General features: G+C 48.7%; 1 protein-coding gene across 2 annotated transcripts in view; it reads right to left on the bottom strand.

Annotated features, from left to right (window-relative positions):
• Positions 1-9,111: 9,111 nt before the first annotated feature.
• Polr1a (RNA polymerase I subunit A) overlaps positions 9,112-21,693 on the bottom strand; it is a 65,505-nt gene continuing 52,923 nt past the window's right edge. Inside the window, exons 25-34 of one of the 2 annotated variants that reach the window (XM_021189950.1) lie at positions 21,127-21,294; positions 20,219-20,354; positions 19,658-19,815; positions 15,507-15,633; positions 14,188-14,298; positions 13,374-13,646; positions 12,172-12,372; positions 10,996-11,113; positions 10,375-10,539; positions 9,112-10,068 (exon numbers count right to left, since the gene is read on the bottom strand). In XM_021189950.1, coding sequence (XP_021045609.1) covers positions 9,968-10,068; positions 10,375-10,539; positions 10,996-11,113; positions 12,172-12,372; positions 13,374-13,646; positions 14,188-14,298; positions 15,507-15,633; positions 19,658-19,815; positions 20,219-20,354; positions 21,127-21,294 — 1,558 coding nt within the window. In that variant the 3' untranslated portion in view covers positions 9,112-9,967. Of the gene's footprint in view, positions 10,069-10,374; positions 10,540-10,995; positions 11,114-12,171; positions 12,373-12,556; positions 12,684-13,373; positions 13,647-14,187; positions 14,299-15,506; positions 15,634-19,657; positions 19,816-20,218; positions 20,355-21,126; positions 21,295-21,693 lie in introns of those variants that run through there. The other variant, XM_029534879.1, reaches the window with a different exon arrangement.

Below are 21,693 nucleotides of genomic sequence, written 5' to 3'. Positions count from 1 at the left end.
GATTATAGCACCTTAAAAAGGTGGAAGGCTGTCTCCCAAAGTTTCTCCGGTATACGGCAGAGGAACTTCTTGGGCAGTCTTCCAGGAAGCAGGATTTTTTTTTTCCTTTTCCAGGATATTTATGAAAACAAGTTCACAATGGCTTCTGGAAACCAGGGCCAAGAAGCAGAGAGCTTACTGTCCTCCTTTGTGCTCTGTGTCAACAGGCTCTACTCCGAGCAAGCAAGCGTGATCTCGTCCTAGTCCCGGGCCTATAGTCAGAGCTAGGTCAGTTCAGTTTCGCCTGTACCTTAGTGATCAGGAGTAGCCTGCTGAATGTCCCCTTGGCCCTGAAGGCCCATCTATTCTCTCCACATGCTTTGCTCTGTGCCTGGGGCCTAGCTTGTAGGAGCCATGGCCACTGAGCCCTTTCACTTTCTGGGTTCACACTGAGTTCCTCCCACTGTGAGCCCCAGCAGGAAACTGAAGAGCAGGAAGGAAGTCCCAGGTTTAGCCTGTGGCAGGTGGGTAGACAGCAACTTGTCCTATTCCTCCACTGCAGGCTGCAGCAGTGTCCTTCCTGTAGCTATGTTTGGGTGCCTGCCACCACTTCCTCCCTCCCTCCCTCCCTTCCTCCCTCCCTCCCTCCCTCCCTTCCTTCCTTCCCTTTCACTGTTCTGGAACTCCAACTCTGTCGTGTGGTCCCCTGCACTTTGCCCACTTCATTCTGTTCCCAGCTTCCTTGGGGTGGCTGTCTTTCTTCTGTTGGGCTCCTGGTGTAAGGAGATCACAGCAGGTGACAGCTTTTGAGAGGCCAAATCTTTTAAGTTCAGACTCCATTTTAGAGACCCTGACCTAAGTTTGAACTCAGGTAAACAGGCTGGTACCTACCATTACTCCCCCTCCCCCAACAAAACCCGAGCCTAGCTCCAGTCTCTAGGCTAATCCCCAACAAGACCAGTGTCTCCAGGTTATTTCCCCAACAAACCTGCACCCCCAAGTTATAAGCCCACCCCGTACCTAACGACCATGACCGCTAATGCAGAGGGGAACAAAAGTTACGTTTATGATATGACTCTCAGGACCAGCCAATTATGTTGACGTTCACTGGGGCCTTCCAATGAGATGCTTGCACATGTACTCCCTGTTTACTATAAAGCCTTGTCCCATAGACATTTGGGGCTCCCTTACCACAAAAACTGTACTGCGTGACAGTGCTGTGTTGAGGGGAGGGCGAGCTACCTTGAATAGAATAAAGCCCCTGCTGTGAGTGGCATCAGATTGGCTCCTGTCTGTGTTTTTGAGGATCACTAACATTTCCCTGGCACTACACTTGGTCCTCCTTTCCATTCCCACTCAGTACATGAAGGATGTGGATGAAAAGTTAGGGGTTCTAAAGAGAAATATGAGAAATTTAAAAAGCCACTGAGATAATAAGAAAGAAAATAAGAAAGATACTGAGAAAGTATCCAGAAATTTCCTAGAAGTAAGAAATAATTCATTACTTCTGGGTAATGAATTATTACTTTTAAAATGTTTTATAGATAGATAGACAGACAGATAGATAGATAGATAGATAGATAGATAGATAGATAGATAGATAGATAGAATGAATCTGTGTGTGTGAGTGTATGTGTAACCGCATGGGTATGTGAATATGTGTGTATGAATGTGTGTATGTGTGTGTGAGTGTATGTGTGTCTCTGTGTATTGTGTATGTGTACACCACATGTGTATGCAGGTGTCTTTGGAGAACAGAAGAGTGTTGGACCCCCTGGAGCTGGAGTTAAGGGCAGTTGTGAGTTGCTCTCTTTGGGTTCTGGTAATGGAACTCAGAGCTTCCAGAAACTCAGGAAGCACACTTAACTGCTAAATCATTTGTCCAACCCCATATAATTACTTTGTTTATAAAAGATGCTCCATTTTCCTGGGAGATTATGACCATATGTGAAAATATCCTCCCAAATTCTCCTCTTAGGGATATGGTGTCTAAAAGATGGATATCACATGGGGTGTGGACAGAGGATATAGGTATTTTGTTGTTGCAGTTACTGGACTTCGGTTTGGTTTATTTTGGAGACAGGACCTCACTCTAGTAGTCCAGGCTGGCCTCAGAGTCATGGCTATCCTTGTGCCTGAGTTATCCTAGTGTTTACAGTAGATTACAGGCAGGAGCCACCATGCCCAGTTGGAGGATACAATTGAATTTGCCCACCCAGTTCATAGGATTAGCCACCAGAATTCCTGTCTTTCCTTTCTTCCTTTTTCTAGTTTGGCCTTAAGCTAGCCTTGTTCCCCAACTAGCACTTAATTGATATTTACCCTTTTATACTTTCTGTGTCTTCCACATGACTGGTTAGTTACCTCTCCTCGGTTTCGTATGTCCAGCTTCCTCCGAGTCTGGGTGGTGACTCTTTCCTAGAGCTCGCCTCACTCTGCTGGGTGTCCTGTCTGTTCTTGGTTGCTTTGCTCTTGGCCATTCAGATCTTTATTGACAGGTAAATGCTTTACACAGTGCAAAAGGGTTGATTAGCCCTACAGGTTTGGCTTTTGGCACTGATGTACTTTAGCCTAAGAGTGTGTTTCTGGACAAGAGTGCTCTCTGTCTGTTCAACAGACCTCTGTCAAACTCATTAAGGCCTGGCCTAGACCTGAGCAGGTCAGGCCCCATATCGAAGCCTTCTTCAGCTTCCCACATAGGTCACTTAACAATTCACACTGATATTTGAGATCTCTGCAGTCAGTTCCCAACTCAACCGCAGAAACTCCCCTTTCCTGACAAATCTGATTCTCAATGGACAGATGGACTTCCAATCACTTCTTACACTATCTCCAACTCCAGCCCTACCTCCTAGGTGAGCCACGCCCCTCTGATGCTGAGTGGAGGTGACTTTGTGTTGACTCCTTTCCTTCCTCCCCTCCACAGAGGTCAAGGAGGAGGAACTGGTAGAGGACAGTGGAGCATCTGTGCTCTTCATACAGGGTGGTGCTTCAGGTCACTATAGTTCCTCTATGAGCTGTTGTCTGGCCAGTTTCATCCCAGAGGAGCAGAAGGGGAGGACTGTGGCTCAGGCAGTGCAGCCTCCTGCCAGGCCTCGCCGTTATCTAGCTTTGCTCTCTGGTTTCTTCACATGCTGTTATCTGACACCTCAATTTCCACAGACAAGTCTGGAGTCACAAGTTGTCCCATGGGATGCCTTGCATCAAAATTTTAGCTAGAGTCTGAATTCCTAGTGAATGCTGAGCCGATAATAGTGCTCCATTTTCAGATGTAGCGTTCTGACCTGCTTTGTTTGTTTGGTTGGTTGGTTTTTGCCTGTGTAGAAAGCTCAAGAAATCTACTGCTTTTCAGGGTAACATCAATCACCAGTTGCTTTCAACCATTTTTGGTCACACACAAATTTATATGTCAACTCCATCCAAGCTAAAGTTGTTTGCCAGGAGAGAGCCTCAATAGAGAAAATGCCTACATGAGACTGGGCTGTACACAAGGCTGTAGGGCATTTTCTTAATTAGTAATTAATGAGGGTGAGCCTAGCCCATTATGTGTGGGGCCATCCCTGGACTGCTGGTCCTGGGTTCTATAAGAAAGCAGGCTGAGCAAGCTATGAAAAGCAAGCCAGTAAGCAGTGCTCCATGGCCTCTGCATCAGCTCCTGCCTTCAGGTTCCTGTGTTTGAGTTCCTATCCTGGTTTCCTTCAATGAGAACTGTGGTATGGAAGTGTAAGCCAAATAAATCCTTCATCTACAAGATTCTCTTTTTTTCTGGGGGGGGGGGGTTCAAGACAGGGTTTCTCTGTGTAGCCCTGGTTGTCCTGAAACTCATTCTGTAGATCAAGCTGGCCTTGAACTCAGAAATCTGCCTTCCTTTGCCTCCCAAGCACTGGGATTAAAGGCTTGCACCACCACTGCTTGGCTAAAGATTTATTTATATTTATTGTACCTGTCTTCAGACACTCCAGAAGAGGGTGTCAGATCTCGTTATGGATGGTTTTGAGCCACTGTGTGGTTGCTGGGATTTGAACTCAGGACCTTTGGAAGAACAGTCAGTGTTCTTAACTGCTGAGCCATCTCTCCAGTCCTACAAGATTCTTTAGTCGTGAAGTTTCATCATAGCAACAGAAACCCTAAGACAGACACACAGACACAAACACACACACACACACACACACACACACACACACACACACACACACACACACACAGAGAGAGAGAGAGAGAGAGAGAGAGAGATAAAAGAATTGAGAATATGCATACAGAAGAAGATTGGACCATACACAAGTCTGTAGACCATTTTCTTAATTGGTGATTAATCATTACTTTTAATCATTCAACCCTCAGTTACAATTTCTTGACTGTAGCAACCAAAATCTTATATAACAAGGGCCTTGTATTCCAATACAGTACAGCGGAGTACCGTGCATTTGAATGTTACGATAAACATGGTGCAATTAATTTTTGGTAATTCATTGTACATCTCTATTTTTACAGTTTGAACAGGTCATGTTCCTCACATGGTCTTTAGCCAGTGATGCTATTTCCAGGGGCTTTAGCTAGAGGAAGGAGGTCCTTAGGTGTGTACCTTTGAGTTATAACTGGATCTGGGTACTTTCCTCTCTGCTTCCTGTCCATTGCAAGGTGAGCCGCCTTCTATCTTCATATGGCCAGCACTGGGATAGTCTGACTTACTGTAGACGTGGATCAGTGGTGGCAAGGCCACAGGCTGAAATGGTAAGCCAAAGCAAGCCTATGTTCATTATCTTATAAGAATGGACTTCTCATAGTGAAACTAGTTATCTATCATGACAAATTGACAAAGATCCTGTGAAATAGAAAAGGAAAATAAAGGAGGGAAGGGAATTTGAACAAAGGACTAAGATTGGACTTCTCATAGTGAAACTAGGTATCTATCATGACAAATTGATAAAAATAATACAGGACAAGTTTGAAGTAACACATACCAGGAAATAGCTTCTTGACCAAACTCTTGACTTTGGACCAAACTCCAAGTTCTGTCTAGTACTTATATAACTGCAAAGCTTTATGGCACCAATTTTAAGGAAAAAGACATTGAGGTTTTTTTTTTTTTTTTTTTGAGACAGGGTTTCTCTGTGTAGCCTTGGCTGTCCTGGAACTCACTCTGTAGACCAGGCTGGCCTTGAACTCAGAAATCCACCTGCCTCTGCCTCCCAAGTGCTGGGATTAAAGGCGTGCACCACCACACCCGGCTGTGCCATGCATTCTTGAGGACTCTCTGGAACCAGGTAAAAAGCCTCAGTGTGGTGGTGTGCTCATGTATTTTAGGGAACCTATTTTATCTATAGAGGGAAAGGATTCATCTCACAAAATCAAGCCCAGCCTGAAGTGAAATTTCTGGTTTCTCTGGAGACTCAGTTACGTCATGTGATTTTTTTTCTGGAAACTGTCTTATGAGAGGATGTTTTTTTCCTGAAGCAGACACATGGGAGGATGTTTTGCTAAGAACAGACATGTGGTGTTTTTCTTGAAGCAGCCAGAAAAAGGGGCATGTGATATTTTGCTAGAGTGGATGCTTGAGAGAACATGCAATGTTTGGAAAGGATGCAAGTATGACTCACAGACGGTGGACGATGCTGGATGGTATTGGCATACCTTACCATTCTTTGCTAGTCATCGTTTGTCATGTCAGATACACACCAACTTCCAGTGGTGTTCTGGTGGCTTCTTGATGCTTCTGTGAATTTGGACAGATTGGCAGAGCCTCTCGGGTTTCTTCTGATTTGTGAATGGTGTTTTCGAGAGGATCAATGCTGATTCATATGAACTGAACTGCTGATATCCTGACACTGCAGATTGGATTTGCTCCAAAGAACTATTTCTAAACATGTCCACGTCCTCCTTTGCCCTATTAACCTTTCTTTTCCACTACCTCTGGTGGGCGGTGGGCTGGAAGGGAGGTTAAAGTGTTTACAAACTGTTATTAAAAGTAGGTTTTGAGAAATCAAAGCCTACAGCATCCACTTCATGGGTAAGGTTTTCAGTCTTGTACATTTGCATTCAGATGATTCTTTGTTGTTACGACTATACTTTAATTACAGCAGCATTGGACTTGTACCCTCCAGATGCCAGTAGCATCTCTTTACAGTTGTGACAAAAGTATCTTTAGACATTGACAAAAGTGTCAAGTGTGCGTGGGAGGGAGTACAAATATGCCCCTAGTGGAGGACCACTCAGTGTACAGGTAATATAGTGAACACCTATAGTTGTGCTGATATGGCTAAAGTAGACTTTAGGAACACTTACTAATTACCATTTTATACATAAAGGAAGCACAGAAGGGCCAAGTAACTCCCTCAGGCTTATATTTGTGACTTGAGAACTTGATTCTGTCCTCAGTGCCAGTTGCCTTGCCTGCTGTCCTTGAGGTTTGTCTGGCTCTACACACTGTAATGTCAGGGGCTGGGGAGATGGCTCAGCCATTAAAGTCATAGCAAATGTATGGACCCAAGTTATCAAGCATTCATGTAAAAGTAACCAACACTGAATGGGCTCAGTGAGACACTGTCTCAGAATCTACATGGAAAGTAACTGAGCATTGATGCTCAGCACTGACCTCTGGCCTCCACACACGTGTGCATGTACCAACACACAAATAGATACATCATACCCATCCACCTAGTGAAACAGAGTCCTGAGTAAGGGCTGTTCAGTGTAATCCAGTGAGACCAGTGGTGTCTGAGACCCTCACATATATACCTCAGCTCCAAACTGGCTGAGGCTCCTGTGACAACAGCACAGTGGGCCAGCAGGTCTTCCTCACATAGAAACTCAAACTTGCTAGATATATAGAGACACATGTGGCTGGGCCAGGATGAGGTGTCTGTATACTCAGGATGAAGCCAGGATGTGAGAGGTGTGAGGGAGCGCAAGCTGCGGTGGGGAAGCAGTGACTAAAGTCATGATTTTTTTTCCCCCAGTTTCCTTTCTTCTGGCCTCTGAGCATACACTCGGCTGTTCTCTTTCCTTCCCATGAAGCCAGCAGTTTGGTCCTACCTGGAGAAGTACATGGTGTATGCTTACATGCCCTCTGGGTACCATAACCTTTGGCTAGAAATAAGGCAGAATTGCCTGGTGAGATGTTTGGCATGCTATATTGTTAGCTCCATGAGAATGGGGTCTGTATGGTTCACACAAGTGGAGTTTGGAGTGGGATGGATGCAGGATGGGAGGAAACTGGGGGAGTGGGCACTTTGTGTGAGCTTTGGGTTCAGCAAAGTGGCAGCAGATGCCATACACTTGCTTCGGTGCAGCCAACGAAGAGCCTTCAGTGACACCTCAGACCTGCACTCAGCCTCCCTGGCATTCACAGGACAGAGGCACCTGGAGAACCAGAAGGATGAGTCTCTTTAGACATCAGGGTCTTTTTAATTTGCTGTGCTGGGACTGGGTCCAGGACCTTGGAAGGGGACTCTCCCAGAGCTACACCTCCAGCCCTGGGTTCTTTCTTTGTCAAGGTGGTCTTGAATTCATACGGAGACCAGGAGGTTGTTAAACTAGAGGTCCTCCTGCCTCAGCTTCCCACGTGCTGGAACCACATGTCTGTGTCTCCAAGTCAAAGCGTCACTGTTTTGATGGAAACAGTGCTCTACTGGCTGGTCAAGCATGCCTCCCTTTGGTCCTGTTGGTGTCCTCCTGGGAGGAACTCTGAAAGGTGCACAGGCAGCTTCCATAATGTGCTGGACTCAGGAGCTTCCTGCCCTGAGAACTGCGCCTATCTTCTGCCAGGCTTCACGTGTTAGATCACTGCAGCTTCCTTTGAGCAATCTTTAGAGTCCCTGCAGACATTAGCTATTTAGAGCTCACTGGAGGACTAGGGCCAGTGACTTACTTCCCACAAGCCATCTCACACTCAAGTGAAGTTAGCTTTAAGTCACAGTACTGTGGGTGAACTAAGCTTGTGGTTTTCAACTCTTTCTGTATACTCGTTTCTGAAGCTCATTTCATATCCAGGCTGCACCCAAGGCCACTCTATCTTAATCCTGGGATGTGGTTCTATAATCAGCTTTCTAAAATGTTCCCCAGGTGCTAGGGAGAGTTTGGAAGCAGAGCTCTTGTCTAGCACATGCAACCCTGGGCTTGATCTTTAGTGCTGAAGGGGTGGTGGTGGTGGTTTATGATTCCACCCCAGGGAGATAAGCAGGAAAGAGCATACCTATGTTTTTCTGATCCAGAGCCTGCTCACTTCCTTCTTGCTGAGCTATTTTTACAGGATTACTCATTTGCTTTGGTGTTTCTCTGTTCAGAATCCTTTGAGGTTGGTCTCTCTCCCTGTCGTGTTATGGCAGTAGGCTGGGGAATATTCTCAGGACTGCAAATGTTCTTTCTTTGAAGCTATTTCAAAACAGGCACAGCAGACCCAAGCTAAATGTGAAACAGCTGGGTGGGTGGGTGGAGGAAGGATGCCAGCACTCCAGGCTCCGGGACAGGTCAGTTCCAGCCCACATGAACGTTGACAATCAGGGTTTGCTCCCTTAGCAATGCTCTTCAGCTCCAGGTAAGGCTGACTGCAGGAAGCCACACACCCACCGAGGCTCTGGACGCCACAGCTTCCAGATTACCTTGATATTTCCTACGAGAATCCCCTCTCCACCACCCTAGTCTAAGAAGAAAGCGAGTAAGTAGTCAGTCTGCCTCTATGAATGCCCTGTCTATCCTGCAGGCTGCGTCCTCAGGGCAGGGTTTTCTGGGACCCCTTCTGTCTGCTTCCCTTAGAGGCTGTGACAGTCTTCTATGTCATGTCCTGCAGTCTGTTTTGAGGTGCTGGCTTTCTTGGGTATACACAGGATAGGTTCCATCATGAGCCTGGAGGAGACTGCAGAATCTCTTCTGCATGGCAACCTTTAGGCCAGCCCATTCCTGAAGTCACTGCAGCCTTCTTACCTGACTAAGGTGACACAAATTCTTCCCACAGCCTTTGGTTCTGTGCTTCTGGCCATGGGTAGGATTCAGAGGTGAAGACTGGGAATTGGGGTCAGGGGGTACAGTCTGCCCCTACAATGCCAGATAAAAGTAGGAAGAGGAGCCTGAAATCTGTGCCAAGAAAATCCTAATTACCAGATGCAGAAACCATAAATGAAGGGAAAGATTAAAAACTTAAGTCTTGATTATCTTCTAACAGCCAGTTCCAGCCATGTTTATTACTCAGCCCACACTGGAATAACAGTGGACAAAAATAGAAACGGTCTGGCTTTATAAAGCCTCTGCCTTTTCTGTCCAGTCAGGGAACCTGACTGTATGGCTCAAAGACCCCAACAGTACAGGCCTGGGGGTGACTAGGGGCTCTGACATCAAGCTTAGTATAGAGGCAGGAAGGTCAAGATACGTGGCCTTGCTGAGTAGGCCCAGTAGGAAACTTTAGGCTTTCTGTGGGGTAGGGAGCTGCTGTGGTCCCAGAGAGATGTCTTGGCTATGGGGGTGGTCTGGTCTGCTGTATGCAGCCATACAGCAATGGCAGTGTGGCGGGGCCTTGCGCCATTGACTCGGGCCTGGGAAAGCAGTCCTGGGTGGAGCCCTTTTGAGGACTCTCCTTTGGTAGCTGCAGCAGGGAGGGACAGGCACATGGAGCAGGTTTCATGCCCTTTCTGGATCTTCAGGAACCCCTGGGAATGTTTCCTTAGCCACTAGCATGTGCACAGTAACGGTGGCACCTGGGATTCCCAACAGCAAATGTGGTTCACGGTGATCTTCCCACTGTGTAGTCCTGGGTCTTGTTAGGATCCTGGCTGGGGCCTCCGGGAACACAAGTCAAGCCATAGCCATCTCGGAGGGCTTGGGAAGCCTTGCTCCTGATCCCGATGAGGAAGGCTGGGTAGGAGGAGCCTTTTCTGAGGGAAGCCGGCCCAGCTCAGGCCACCTGCTTTCTGGACCCCAAGGTCACTGCTTTGCTATGTCATTCTGCACTGTCAGCTGTGCCCACCCCCAGGTCGTCCAGGCTGGGCAGACAATGCTGCTATCTTAGGGGTTGCTTGAGCTCAAACAGGCCTGTCCCGCCTTTGACGACCTTTCCCACCACGAGGCAGGCAGAAGGTGACTTCAGTTCATCATGGGATCCTATGAAAGACAGAAAGGGCTTGTGTTAGGGGCCCGGGGGAGGTGTGAGGGGACTGAGGGCTCAGTGCTGAGGTTGTGTGGTGGTACCTCAGCTGGAGATAACACTCCCTCACCCCCATCCCTCCATCCCTGTGGACTCATGCTGTGGCACTTAGGTTTGGGAGAGGAGCTCTCCCTTTATTCCATCAGAATGCAGACCTTTACTGTCTGCTGCCTCTCCACTTCTGATTCCAAGATCTCACTGAACGCAAGGGGCGAGACAAGCCCATCTGCCCAGGGAGGGCCCAAGTCACTGCCCACACTCACCCATCATGGTGGCCTGTTTCAGAAACTGGTAGCTGGCTTCAAATGTCATCTGCTGCAAAGGGGAGGAGCTTGACTGGATCCCAATGCGATTGAGAGGCTTATAAACACCCTCAAAACACATGTAATCAGCCACCAGGGAGAGATGTCGAGGATCAACGGCAATGCCTGTCACAGGGGCAGAACATTAGGAAGGTTAAATAGGGACGAGAAACTGAGGACGCCCCGGATCTCTCTCCGCTCCCCCACCTCATCCAGCCGTGAAAGCCCTACACCTGGCCCAGGGACTGTTCTGGTCCCTTCATCTTGCTCATCATGTCCATGTACCAAGCAACACAGGAAATGAGACTCTGCCTAAGTGTCCTGTTTCTACCTGGGATCTAGACCCTTGAAGGGCCAAAGCCATCCATCATGAACTTCACAAAGGCACCAGGAACAAGGACGCTACTTCAAGAGTGAAAGTCACCATCTTCCACACTCACTCATGGGGACTCAAATGCCTATAGTCCTGTAGACGCAGCAACCATGCCTCTGTTCCAAAATGCAGGGCTGACCACCTCAGTTCTCATGCCCTGGCCTGTGGGTACTCCAACTGAGCCAGGCATGCTGCCATGTTCCACTTACCATATACAGCAAACACATCTTTAATCTCCTTCTCTATCACCCGCAGCGCAGCCTCGATGCCATAAGTATTGGCCATGGCGTGGATGTCGTTGGAGTAGAGGCGGCGCAGGTCCAGTACCTGGACAAGGGAAGAAGGGACGGACTTAAATGCCCCATTGCTAGCTTTGTCCTGTGTGCATGTCCCCCAGTATTCTCTCCTCGCCTGTGCCCAGTGGCTGGGGGCAGCTGGTGCCAAGTGTGTGGAGGCAGCAGGGATAAACGAGAACAGCTGTGCAGGACAGTTGCTGCACACCAGCCAGGGTCCTAGACTGTCTTGTTTTTGCCACCAGTATAAAGAGACAACATACTCAGGAGGTACAGGTCACTTCTGTTCCTCCCCTGGGCAAGCTCTTGGTAAAAGCTTCAGAGCACCGCTGGTATGGCAAAGGCAGCACGGGACCTTGGTCAGTGGAGTGTGGGTGAGGGCACATGGGCCCAGAGCAGCCAAGCTCCTTTTTTTTTTTTTTTTTTTTTTTTTAAAAGATTTATTTATTTATTATATGTAAGTACACTGTAGCTGTCTTCAGACACNCCAGAAGAGGGAGTCAGATCTCCTTACAGATGGTTGTGAGCCACCATGTGGTTGCTGGGATTTGAACTCAGGACCTTCGGAAGAGCAGTTGAGTGCTCTTACCCACTGAGCCATCTCACCAGCCCCGCAGCCAAGCTCCTTAGTGTAGGAGAGACTCTGATGCCCTGGGTGAAAGCATCTCAGAGCAAAGGACTGAAGAGTGGTGGGATGGGAGCACGGGGCCCCCTTTAGCTTCACGCAGGGAAAGCTGAGCTGCAGCTACCTCTACCAGACAGAGTGAGCAACACTAGGGCCAGGGATGCAGTGCACTGTTTCCTATACTCTACTCTGAGAAAACAAAACAACACAAAGAGGCTTCTTAGATGATGCTGAGAAAGCCCTGGCTAATGTTGAGCAGGTTTCTACACTGCAAGCCTAACAGGCAATGGGAGTCCTTGGGTCACAGATGAGGGCACACTCAATTTAGGATACACAGTGTAGCATGAATGACTCGGTAGGGTCCAGAGCCTGATGACCGGGAGTTCAACTCCCAGTGCCTGGTTCCCCAACGAACATGAGATGGGGATTTGTCCCAGCACAGCAGCCAGCCTGCAGGGCTCACATACCTCGGAGTACTTGAACAGCTCAGGGAGGTTGATTCCCTCCGTGTTCAGCACAAGCTCCTTCTCATTCTTGCTGTTGGTCGTTTCATTCAGGAGGCACCGAGTGATGCCCTTGGTTGTATAGACAATGGCATTGCGGGCCAAGGACACAACCAAGGAGCTCATGTCAAAATTAATCTTCATCAATGGGAGCTTCACAGTCACCTATGGGAGAAAGAGCGCTGGGCCAAGGAAGACAGCCCTCCCTCCCCTCCTCCCAGCTCCGTGAACAGGGCTGGGGCCTACAGGTCTACTTCAAGCAGCCTTCAAAGCCCACCTAATATTCTCCTGGCAGGGGAGATGGGTCCTGCTGCACTAGTAGGCAGATGGGTTGAATACTGGGTGGTTTAAATGACCCATATTCAAGGTGGAAACAGTTGACAGATGTCCACTCCACTGCCTGTCCTCTCGGTGGCTACCGCACAGTGCCAGCTGCTTTAGGCTTCAGGTCCCACCAGCCAGTTGTGTTCTCTAAGCTTGGAAACCATGGAGTTTGATTAAAGAGGGGAGTATTCCATGCTGCTATCAAAACACTGAACCACCCAGGTCTCAAAGGAATCGTGAAATTCTCAGGATGGGGTACAGGGGACACTTTAGAGCGAGCTGAAATGATGGGTTACTGTCTCCTGGCAGGCAGGAAGGAAGCTGCCATGCCTGTGATGTATGGTGACAGGTTTGTGCCTACATTAAATGAAGTGACTCATTTGGAAGGTCTTATCTGCTAGGCCTGCAGTTGAGACTCACATACGCACTACTTCTGAGCACTATGGGTTAGTAAGGGGAACCGGTAAGGCTGTGCTTTACAGCACAGGGACACCAGTCAGTAAGAGATTCTTCAGGGGTGCTAGAGAAACATGGTTAATAATACTAGCCACTTTTTCAGAGGACCTGGGTTTGACTCCCAGTACCCACATGATGGCTTACAACCATCTGTAACTCCATTTCCAAAGTATGCTCTTTTCTGGCCTCTAAGGGAATTGCACATATGGTGTGCGGCCATACTCACAGGCAAAACACCCATACAGATAAAATATTAAAAGAAGGAAACAGAGGTTCTTAGGAGATATTCACGTAGGAAAAGCATCTATCTTGTGAGTTAAGCAGTAAGCGCCTACTTGAGGGTCAGGCTAGACATAAGGCCCTGGCCCAGCTGTATAGACACTAACCTGGCACCACAGGCTTTCCTCTGTGTCACACTGGTAGTCCTCGATGAACGAGTGGGACTCCCGTACAGCCTGGATCCGGCGTTTTATGGCCTCAGCTCCCTGAGGCCTGGAGCGGCGGTGGGGAGGGCTCGGGGATGACTCCTCCTCGAGGCCTATATAGTCTTCCTCATCTGGCTCATGGCCCTGGTGGACACCTTCCCCTTTGATGTTCCCTTCTTCTTGTACATCCTCCTCCTCTTCCTCCTCTCCTTCTTCCTCACTCTCATAGTCAACCTGACAGGACACGAGATGCAGGCAGTCAGTGCAGTCCCAGTCACTTGGATGTCACCTATGAACAATCCCAGACTCCACTGGTCCGCACTAGTAGCCTCTCTGCTCTGCCCTGGCCATCTTCCTCCACTTACCTTCCTTCGCCTTTCCTCTGAGTCAGTGCCACACAGTCCTGATGTTGCCTCAGAGGCAGCTCACTTACCACACAGCTTCTCTGGCTCACCCACTCACCTGAGAATCCCCCCAGCCTCGCTAATCCTCTCTTATGACACTAGGGATAGGTTTGAGGACAGTGAGAGATCATATTCTCACTAGACAAACGCAGACACTAACTTCTTGTCAGTCTTCTCTGGGTCTTTGAGTCTGACTCATATTCGGGGCTGGCCAGCGTCTAAGTAAAGTCCTGTCTGCTTCATCAAGAGGTACGCTGGACAGACAGGCCTTCCTTCAGATTTCTGGTGGGTTCCCAGTGTGACAGAGTGGCACGGTCAGGGGGAATTCCTTATGTGTGAGCACAGCCCTGCCCCCCACCAGCACCCCTCACCTCTTCTTCTTGCTTCTCCTTGCGTCTGGTGTCAGAAGCGTCTGCATCACCTTCCTCAGCTTCAGCATCCACAATGTTCCCCTCCTCTTCCTCATCCTTTTCCTCCTCTCTCTGTGGTTTGAGGTCAAGGAGAAAAATGATTAGTTCTACTAATACCCAGTAGTCAGCCAATCTGTCTGCCCACTCAATGGCCTTGTTACCTAATGACGTAGCCACCTTCAACTGTCCATCTATTTACCTTTGCATCAGCCATCCTCTACCCACTCAGTCCCTAACCTAGCCCTTCTACCCAGTGCTCACCTAGCCTTGGGTTTGCTGTGGTGTCTGTGTCATTCTCAGTACACTTCACCTAGATGCCCTCTGTCTTCCCTCCTTGCTTGCTCCTTAGTTCCTAATGGCTTACCACAGGCTTAATGACATGTCACATACACGTCATTACCCTCTCTTGTACACCATAATATTTTGGTTAAAGGGGTTAATGATACAGTTTAATGGTAGAAGGCCGCCCACAGTCATTACATGACATAAATATTGCTCCAACATTGTGGGTGGGAAGGAGAAAGCTGTCTTTTCCCTTCCTGTCCTTAGTTCTAGTTTCTTTGCCTCTTTCTGGTGAAGTGACAACTGGACAAACAGTTGAATGCAGTCATGCCGACCTATGCTTGAGTTACTGAAATGGAAAAGCCAGAGGACAAGAGGAACCTGAGACAGGTGACACAGAGCTAGGCAGGGCATTCCCAGGCCATGTGACAAGCCACCTGAGCAGGCTCACTGCATCAGCACTGGCCTCTGCTTGCAGCCCTAGGAGTGCTCTGGTCCCTGGCCTTAGGGACTTCCACCCTGCTCCTTATCTGGCCCACTTCTTCCTCTCCTGCTCTGCTACCAATAGTTTTTCTTCCCTTTTGTCACTGAAGCTCAACTTCTCTGCTTCAAATCACTTCTTTAGTCAGTGCCTTAGTGCTTGGGGGAAGTTAAATGCAGAGAAAACTGAAAGGAGAATAAGAAGTTTCAAAGGCTCAGTGCACATCTTTAGGATGCAAACTTCTTACAGAGATGGGTGTCTGCAGGACTGATCCCGAGCTGAGCGAGCCATCTTGCTGGCAGCCTCACTGGCCTGGCCCACCACGCCGGGGGTAACGAGTGGAGCTCAGATCCGCAGAGGTACCTGGAGAGGAGCTAGTGCCACAGAGTCTTGCAGATTGCTGAGAACTGTCGCGGAACCTCCCCAGAGACGCCCCATGGGAGCCCTCCAAGTCTCTCAGCCCTAAGATCAGTCCTGTGCACCTGACAGGGGTCAGGGGTCCCTGGCATTTGCTTACCTGATTCCTCCCTGAGTCCTCAGTGTCATTGAGGTCCTTCTGTGTAGCTCTCCTAGTATTCACACTTCTGAAGGCCGATGCTTTGCTATTCTTCTTTTTGATAGCTTCCATTAGTAGCTTAAAGAATCTGTAGGAGAAGAAAGCCATCCAGCCCCATCAGGATAAGTGTGTCCTGGCTGGCCCTCTCGATGCTAAAGGATTTGCATGGGAGCCAGCACAAGGGACAGAGGCCAGTCTCTCCTACCCACCTCTACTTACTGGATCAGAAAGAACATCAGTCCCATACTCCAGCCTGCCTCATCTGGTACACTGTCACTCCTAAACTAGTGTGCTTCTGCCTGTAACAGACAGCTTCTTGTACTTTTTAACTTATCTGGAGAATGTGGGTTTTAGTATGCAAGGTGCAAGTACGTTTTAGCCACCATATACTTTCTTTAAGGCTTGGTAGAGCTTGTATTTGGTAAATGATGGATATTGGCACCACTGTGCTTGTCATCCAATCAGGACAGAAGAACCAATTCTAAGAGACAGGAACACAGTCTGGGACAGCCCACTCCCTCCCAGACATCTGCAGTATCTCAAGAAAGTAGGTCTGGCTGGGTCAGAGGAATCTGTACCCTCATATATGGGAGCCCTAACAACTGAATGGACAAGAGAAGATGTTAAAGTGCATTGGGACTCAAAGAGTAACAAAGTGGACTTTGTGGCAATGGCCACATCAAGAGGTTAGAACCAAATCTATCTGAAGAACTCATGGGTCCCTTTCTTCTTCTCCCTGAATCACCTCCCCCTCACACACACACATTTAAGGGTCCCTTGGATTTCAGCATACCACATTCCCACATTTTTTTTTAAAGTAACCTCTCACTCCTTTGTTAGGCACTTGGAGCATCCCAAAGTGGACTGTGTTAATTATACAAGTCTAAGGTCTTACCCCCAGCCCTGCATTCATCCATTCTATGTTCTGAGTTCCACCCTATGCCTAACCCACAGTAGTCCTGTAGGCAAGAGAATGATAAAAAGACAGGCTCCCAGTCCTCAAAGAAGCATGGAGTCTTCATTACAAAAGCAGCAGGTCAAATATTTTACTGTTTTTGTCATTAAAACCTAAAGAATGGCATTCTTCCTTTCTGTGTTTTTAAAAGATGTACCTATTTTATGTGTTGAGTGTCTGCCTGCATGCATGTATGTGTACCTCATGTGTGCCTGGTACCCAGAGTCCAGAAGAGGGTGCCAATTTCCCTGTACTTGAAGCTACAGATGGTTGTAAGCCACCACGTATGTGCTGGGAATCAAACCTGGACGGCTTCAAGGGGGCTCTTAAGCTCTGTGTCAACTCTCCAGCCATTGTTTTTTCAATTTTTCTAAGAGTGCACAGTTTATCTGAGACCCACTAATACAGAGACAAGCTAGCTCACCAGGTACTGAGGAACGGGGGCAGAAGAGTCAGAAGAGGGGAGGCAGGGCAGGACTTTGGAAAGACACAGTTCAGGTGGAAAGAGCAGACACTGGAGAAGGGTGAGAAACTTGATTGCATATGTTATAACGATCACTTACCAAGGGCACCACAGAGGAGCTGGAATAAGGCAGAACAGGGTGCTCCCCTCTAGGGTTAGCACTCTTGTCATCAGTACCTCTGCCCTGTCTCAATACGGACACTCCAGCTCTGAGGTTCCTCACCCAGCATTCCCAATGGTCCCCCTGTTCCCACTCTCAGGGATCCTCTGGGCATCTGCACTCTCAGCAATATCCCCAGCCTTTCTCTATCCCCCAAGGCTAGGCTGAGGGGCCACGGAACACCTCAAAAACGCCCTCCCTCTAGGGCTCCTCTACCCGGCCTGCATCCTTTGGAGTCTAGATCTAAGGAGAACAAGGGTGAAGGTGGAGCAGCAGGATGCTGGTACAGCAGTGTCTTCCTGCAGGGGGTGCCAGTGTGCTCTTCTGTGATTGTGCAAGAGCAAGGAGAGCGATGGCCCTCAACAAATGTTCTGTGACAGTTGTGCCCCTGGCAGTGGGCAAATAAAAGGAACGGGAGAGGCATGTGGCAGAGGAACTGTCCATCCCACATAAACAACTATGACCTGGGAACAGGACCTGTCAGTGTTCCCAAAGGTGCCTGTCCCATCCCCAGCACCTGCTGCTAAGAGAGAGTCGACTCTGCTCAGTTGCTCTGGCTGCAGGAGGGTTCAGTGGGTTCAGTTCATGGCTGGGACAGGGGCCGGAAGCTACAGTCCTTGACTCAGCTCAGTGCTCTTCCCACTGTACCATAACGCTGGCCTATTCTTCCGGGTTAGCCAAAGTGATGGATGCCAGCAGAGACATCTGAGAACATTTGTGCATGTGTGTCTCCACCAAGGAACACCTTTGTTTGTTTCCTTTTCCTTCCATTATTTGCTAAAAATACAAAAACAACAACAAAAAACCCAAAAAAAAACCAACAACAAAAGGAAAAAACCCTCATGATCTCACAGATGAGGAGGGGAGAAGAAAAGAAAGGGGTGGCAGAGACAGGAGAAGGGAAGAAAGAGGGACAGCTGCAGGGAGGGCGGCTCTCATGTCCCCTTCCATTTCTGGTGAGCTCCACGGCCTTGATGCCTTGAATCTCTCTCTCTAGGCTGACAGATTCGAAACCGCAGTTGTGCTACAGGCTGCTCCTAGTTTTTTCTTTGCCTGAGACATTGGAGGCCTGCTATGGACTCATTAAGACTACCGCTGACCAAAGTGACTGCGCATGCTCTGTTTATCACAGCTTTTCAAGTGTATAAGCAAAATACACCCAGGAGCTGAAAAGTTACTACACTGCCAGGAACAAGCCAGGGTTGTCACTTGTAAGAAGCAACAACAGCAACAACAACAATAACAACAACAACAAAAGTGGTTCAGAGGCTGGAGAGATGGCTCAGTGGTCAAGAGGCCTTACTGCTCTTTAAAGACCTGAGTTTGGTTCCCACAACCTATGGTGGTTCACAACTGCCTACAACTCCAGCACGAGGGAGACCTGACATCTCTGGCCTCCCTCTGTGGACACCTGCATATAGCACACACATACCCATCATTAAAATAACAGAAATAAATCTTTTTTTTTTCTTCCATAAGGTAGACAAGAACTCTACGCTCAGCTGGCATGTCCCTCATGGTGCCCTTCCTGCTTAGCAGCTAAAGCTTCCAGGGTGAAGAGAAATGGGGCAAGCTGTCAACTCCATCAGGCTTGGTGGCACTGCCTTTACCCACTGAGCCATCTTACTGTCCTGGTTCTCTCTAAGTTAGCAGCTCTGGGAGAGACCTGGGATCCTGTCTCCATAAAAGGCAGTGGTCAGGGGCACACAGCCAAGTCAGTGTCAATGATGGTATCTCTTTTTGCTTAGACGTATTAAACGTATATTTACTAGTGGCTGATACTTGAACACTAGGAGACCGACTTTCTCTCCCCTTCTGCTCACCCAAAGCAAAAGCATGTATCAAGACAGCAGCAGGAGGCAAGCCTTTCGTTTTTGAAATTATTAGTCGGGCTCCCTGGTCCACATTCTTGCATGTGAGAGCCAACCCCCCAAAACGGTTCCACACTCTGCCAGGGTCTTCCCACTCTGCCTCACCATCACTGGGCAAATCAAGTGCTTTGGTGGATCTTCCCACGCTTCGGATCTTGTACCCTCACCATTATGGCCTATGTTTAACCAAATCCAGTAACCCGAACTTGAGAGAAAAAGGAAGCTCATTCTCCCTAGCAGATAGAAACCAGAATTCTTACAGTGAGTATCCATTTATACAGTGGTGTGGAGACGACATGCCACTGGCTCCCTATAAGCTGACAAGATGTGAATGAGGAACCATATTACAGGCTGACATCACAGAGTCCCACTTTCTGCCATGTGCTGGTCTGAACCACGGAGGCACCACTGTGATGAGGCTCCCTTGCTTCCTGTACAGGTCCTTTCATACCTTAATACCATAACCAGGAGAGAACTCGTCCGTCCAAGACAAGCTGAGGCAATGATAAATGGCTAAGAAGAGTCCCACTTACAGACCAGATTGGGTTGAGGAGTCCATATTAGGTGGTAGGGCCTACTGTCCTCTGAAACACGTCCTTTTGTGGCTCCTGCCAGGCGTGCTCCATGGCTCAAAGTCAAAGACAAACACAGCTGAGTCCTGACCTGGTTTCCATGAAGTGCAAGATGTCCTCGGGTCTCAGGCACTTCTCTTGCTGGTAATACGCATGTGGCAGGAACTGAAACCGGAGCGCATACACCCGGAATTTACTCTGTTTTTTTCCCATACTGAAGGACTCCTGGATGTCCACTTTCTGCAATACCTAGAACCGGATGAACACAGAGAACCTGACGTGCTCAGCCCCCAGATGATTGTGCACTGCAACTGGATCACAAGACATCAAGAGTCTGAGGGGCCACAGACCCAAACTGCAAAGACACCCTAGTAAGCTCTGCCTGTGTGCATTCTTGGGGTATGCTCAAGTGAACAGCCCTGGCGTTTGCACAGTTAACCCAGAAAGCATTCTTACCACATTCTCCAGACAAATGCTATGGAACTAACAATTATCTTAAAAGCTTCTTGACCTAACCCTGTCTAGCACTTGGCAGAGACAGTGTCTGTCTCCTGGTGGGAGTCTGGAGCTAAGACGCCAGTAGACCGCTCTGTTTCGGCATGCAGAGACCAGGTCTCCACCCAGCGTGGAGTCAAGTGTGAGAGAGAGTTACCTCCCCCAGGCACACTCTAGTGAGCCGCTTCTTTAGACTCTTCACTTTCTTCAGTGCTTTCTTGGTGTCGAACACAGGCACGCTCATCATGGGTGTTTTGATGTTGGCACTGGCCACCATGAGAATCTCCCTCAATCTGACAAAGAATAAGGACACATCTGATCAGAGGTAACCAGGTTTTCTTGTTCGGGATATGACAGAGGAATATGTCTATCAGTCACAACTCTGGTCCTGCCAGGTTTCCTGCAGGACCAACTCCTCATGTGCAGTTACAGCTAAAGCTCGCTTCCTTTCACCATTCCCTGCAGTCAGCAGGCACTTACAGAGAGCTTACCAAATGAGAGACGGAGGACAGAGTAAACTAGAAGCCTCCAGCACTCTTCCTGAGCCCTGCCATCCTAAAAGCAGCCTAGTGGGCTCAGCCTCTCTTCTGCAGTCACGGGAGAGAACCCTCAGGTTGAGAAGTTGGGGAAGCTACCCAGCATCGATCTGCCAGAGAGTGGAATGTGTACGGAGGAATGCCAGCAGTGTGGATCCATGTTTTCCACTTCCCCAGCAATCGCCACACTGCAGTGTATGGCTATGTACCTAAAGGGCCATGGCCACAAGAACGACACTCCTGGAGTTGGGCAAACAGGTGGCACTGTGTTGGAAGGAACCATGCTCGTCTGTGAGGTCTCACAGGTTATCTCTGGTAACCTGATGATGTGGCAGAAAGATACACAGAAACCCTACAAGATCTAGTCACAGAAACCACTCTGGCTCCAAATATGCTCAAGAATCCATACTTGGAGGACTTAATCTCTCACCCACTAGCCCCGCTCCTTGTCCCTCTCATAAAATGACTCCTTGCCCAGGAGTATTAGAGCAGACGGCACAGCTGCAGTGTGCTCCTTGTGCCCCTATACCTTGGAATGCCCAGGGTGACGTTCATCTCGCCTCTGCCTGCAAAGTGGAAGGTGTTCAGTGTCATCTGTGTGGAGGGTTCTCCGATGCTTTGGGCAGCCAGGAGGCCAACAGCCTCGCCTGGGTCACACAGTGAGCGCTGCCACTTCAGCTGCAGTAAGGTTCTCAGCCTGGAGACGTAGGGGACAACAGCAGGGATCAAGAGCAAGTACTAGACTACCCACTACACTAGAAACTGGGAACACAGAGCCCCAGCTGGTTTCTTGTTTGTCACAAGGACATCATGTGCCCTTGTCAGGCCAGTGACAAAGGCTCCTGAGCAGTGGTTGTTTTGGGACTATTCACATTCCCTCCCCAACTAGCACCCGCTGGAAATAGGTTCAGGTTTACCAGGCAGTCAGAGGTAGGGGAGTGCATCTGCATGTGTAAATCACACCCGTATTATGCAGTGGCTGCGCTGCATAACTCTGTAATGTACTAACCATCCTTCCCAGGTGGCTGGCCCATTAGCAACAACCATTATCTTCCGTGGAAGGGGCTCACCCAGCAAACCGGGATGTGTGAGGGCA

This window comes from Mus pahari, chromosome 2, assembly GCF_900095145.1.
Source record: "Mus pahari chromosome 2, PAHARI_EIJ_v1.1, whole genome shotgun sequence".
In the NCBI taxonomy this organism is placed as follows: domain Eukaryota; kingdom Metazoa; phylum Chordata; class Mammalia; order Rodentia; family Muridae; genus Mus; species Mus pahari.
The sequence above is the reverse complement of the archived record's forward strand: the minus strand, read 5'-3'. Positions and strand labels throughout refer to the sequence as shown.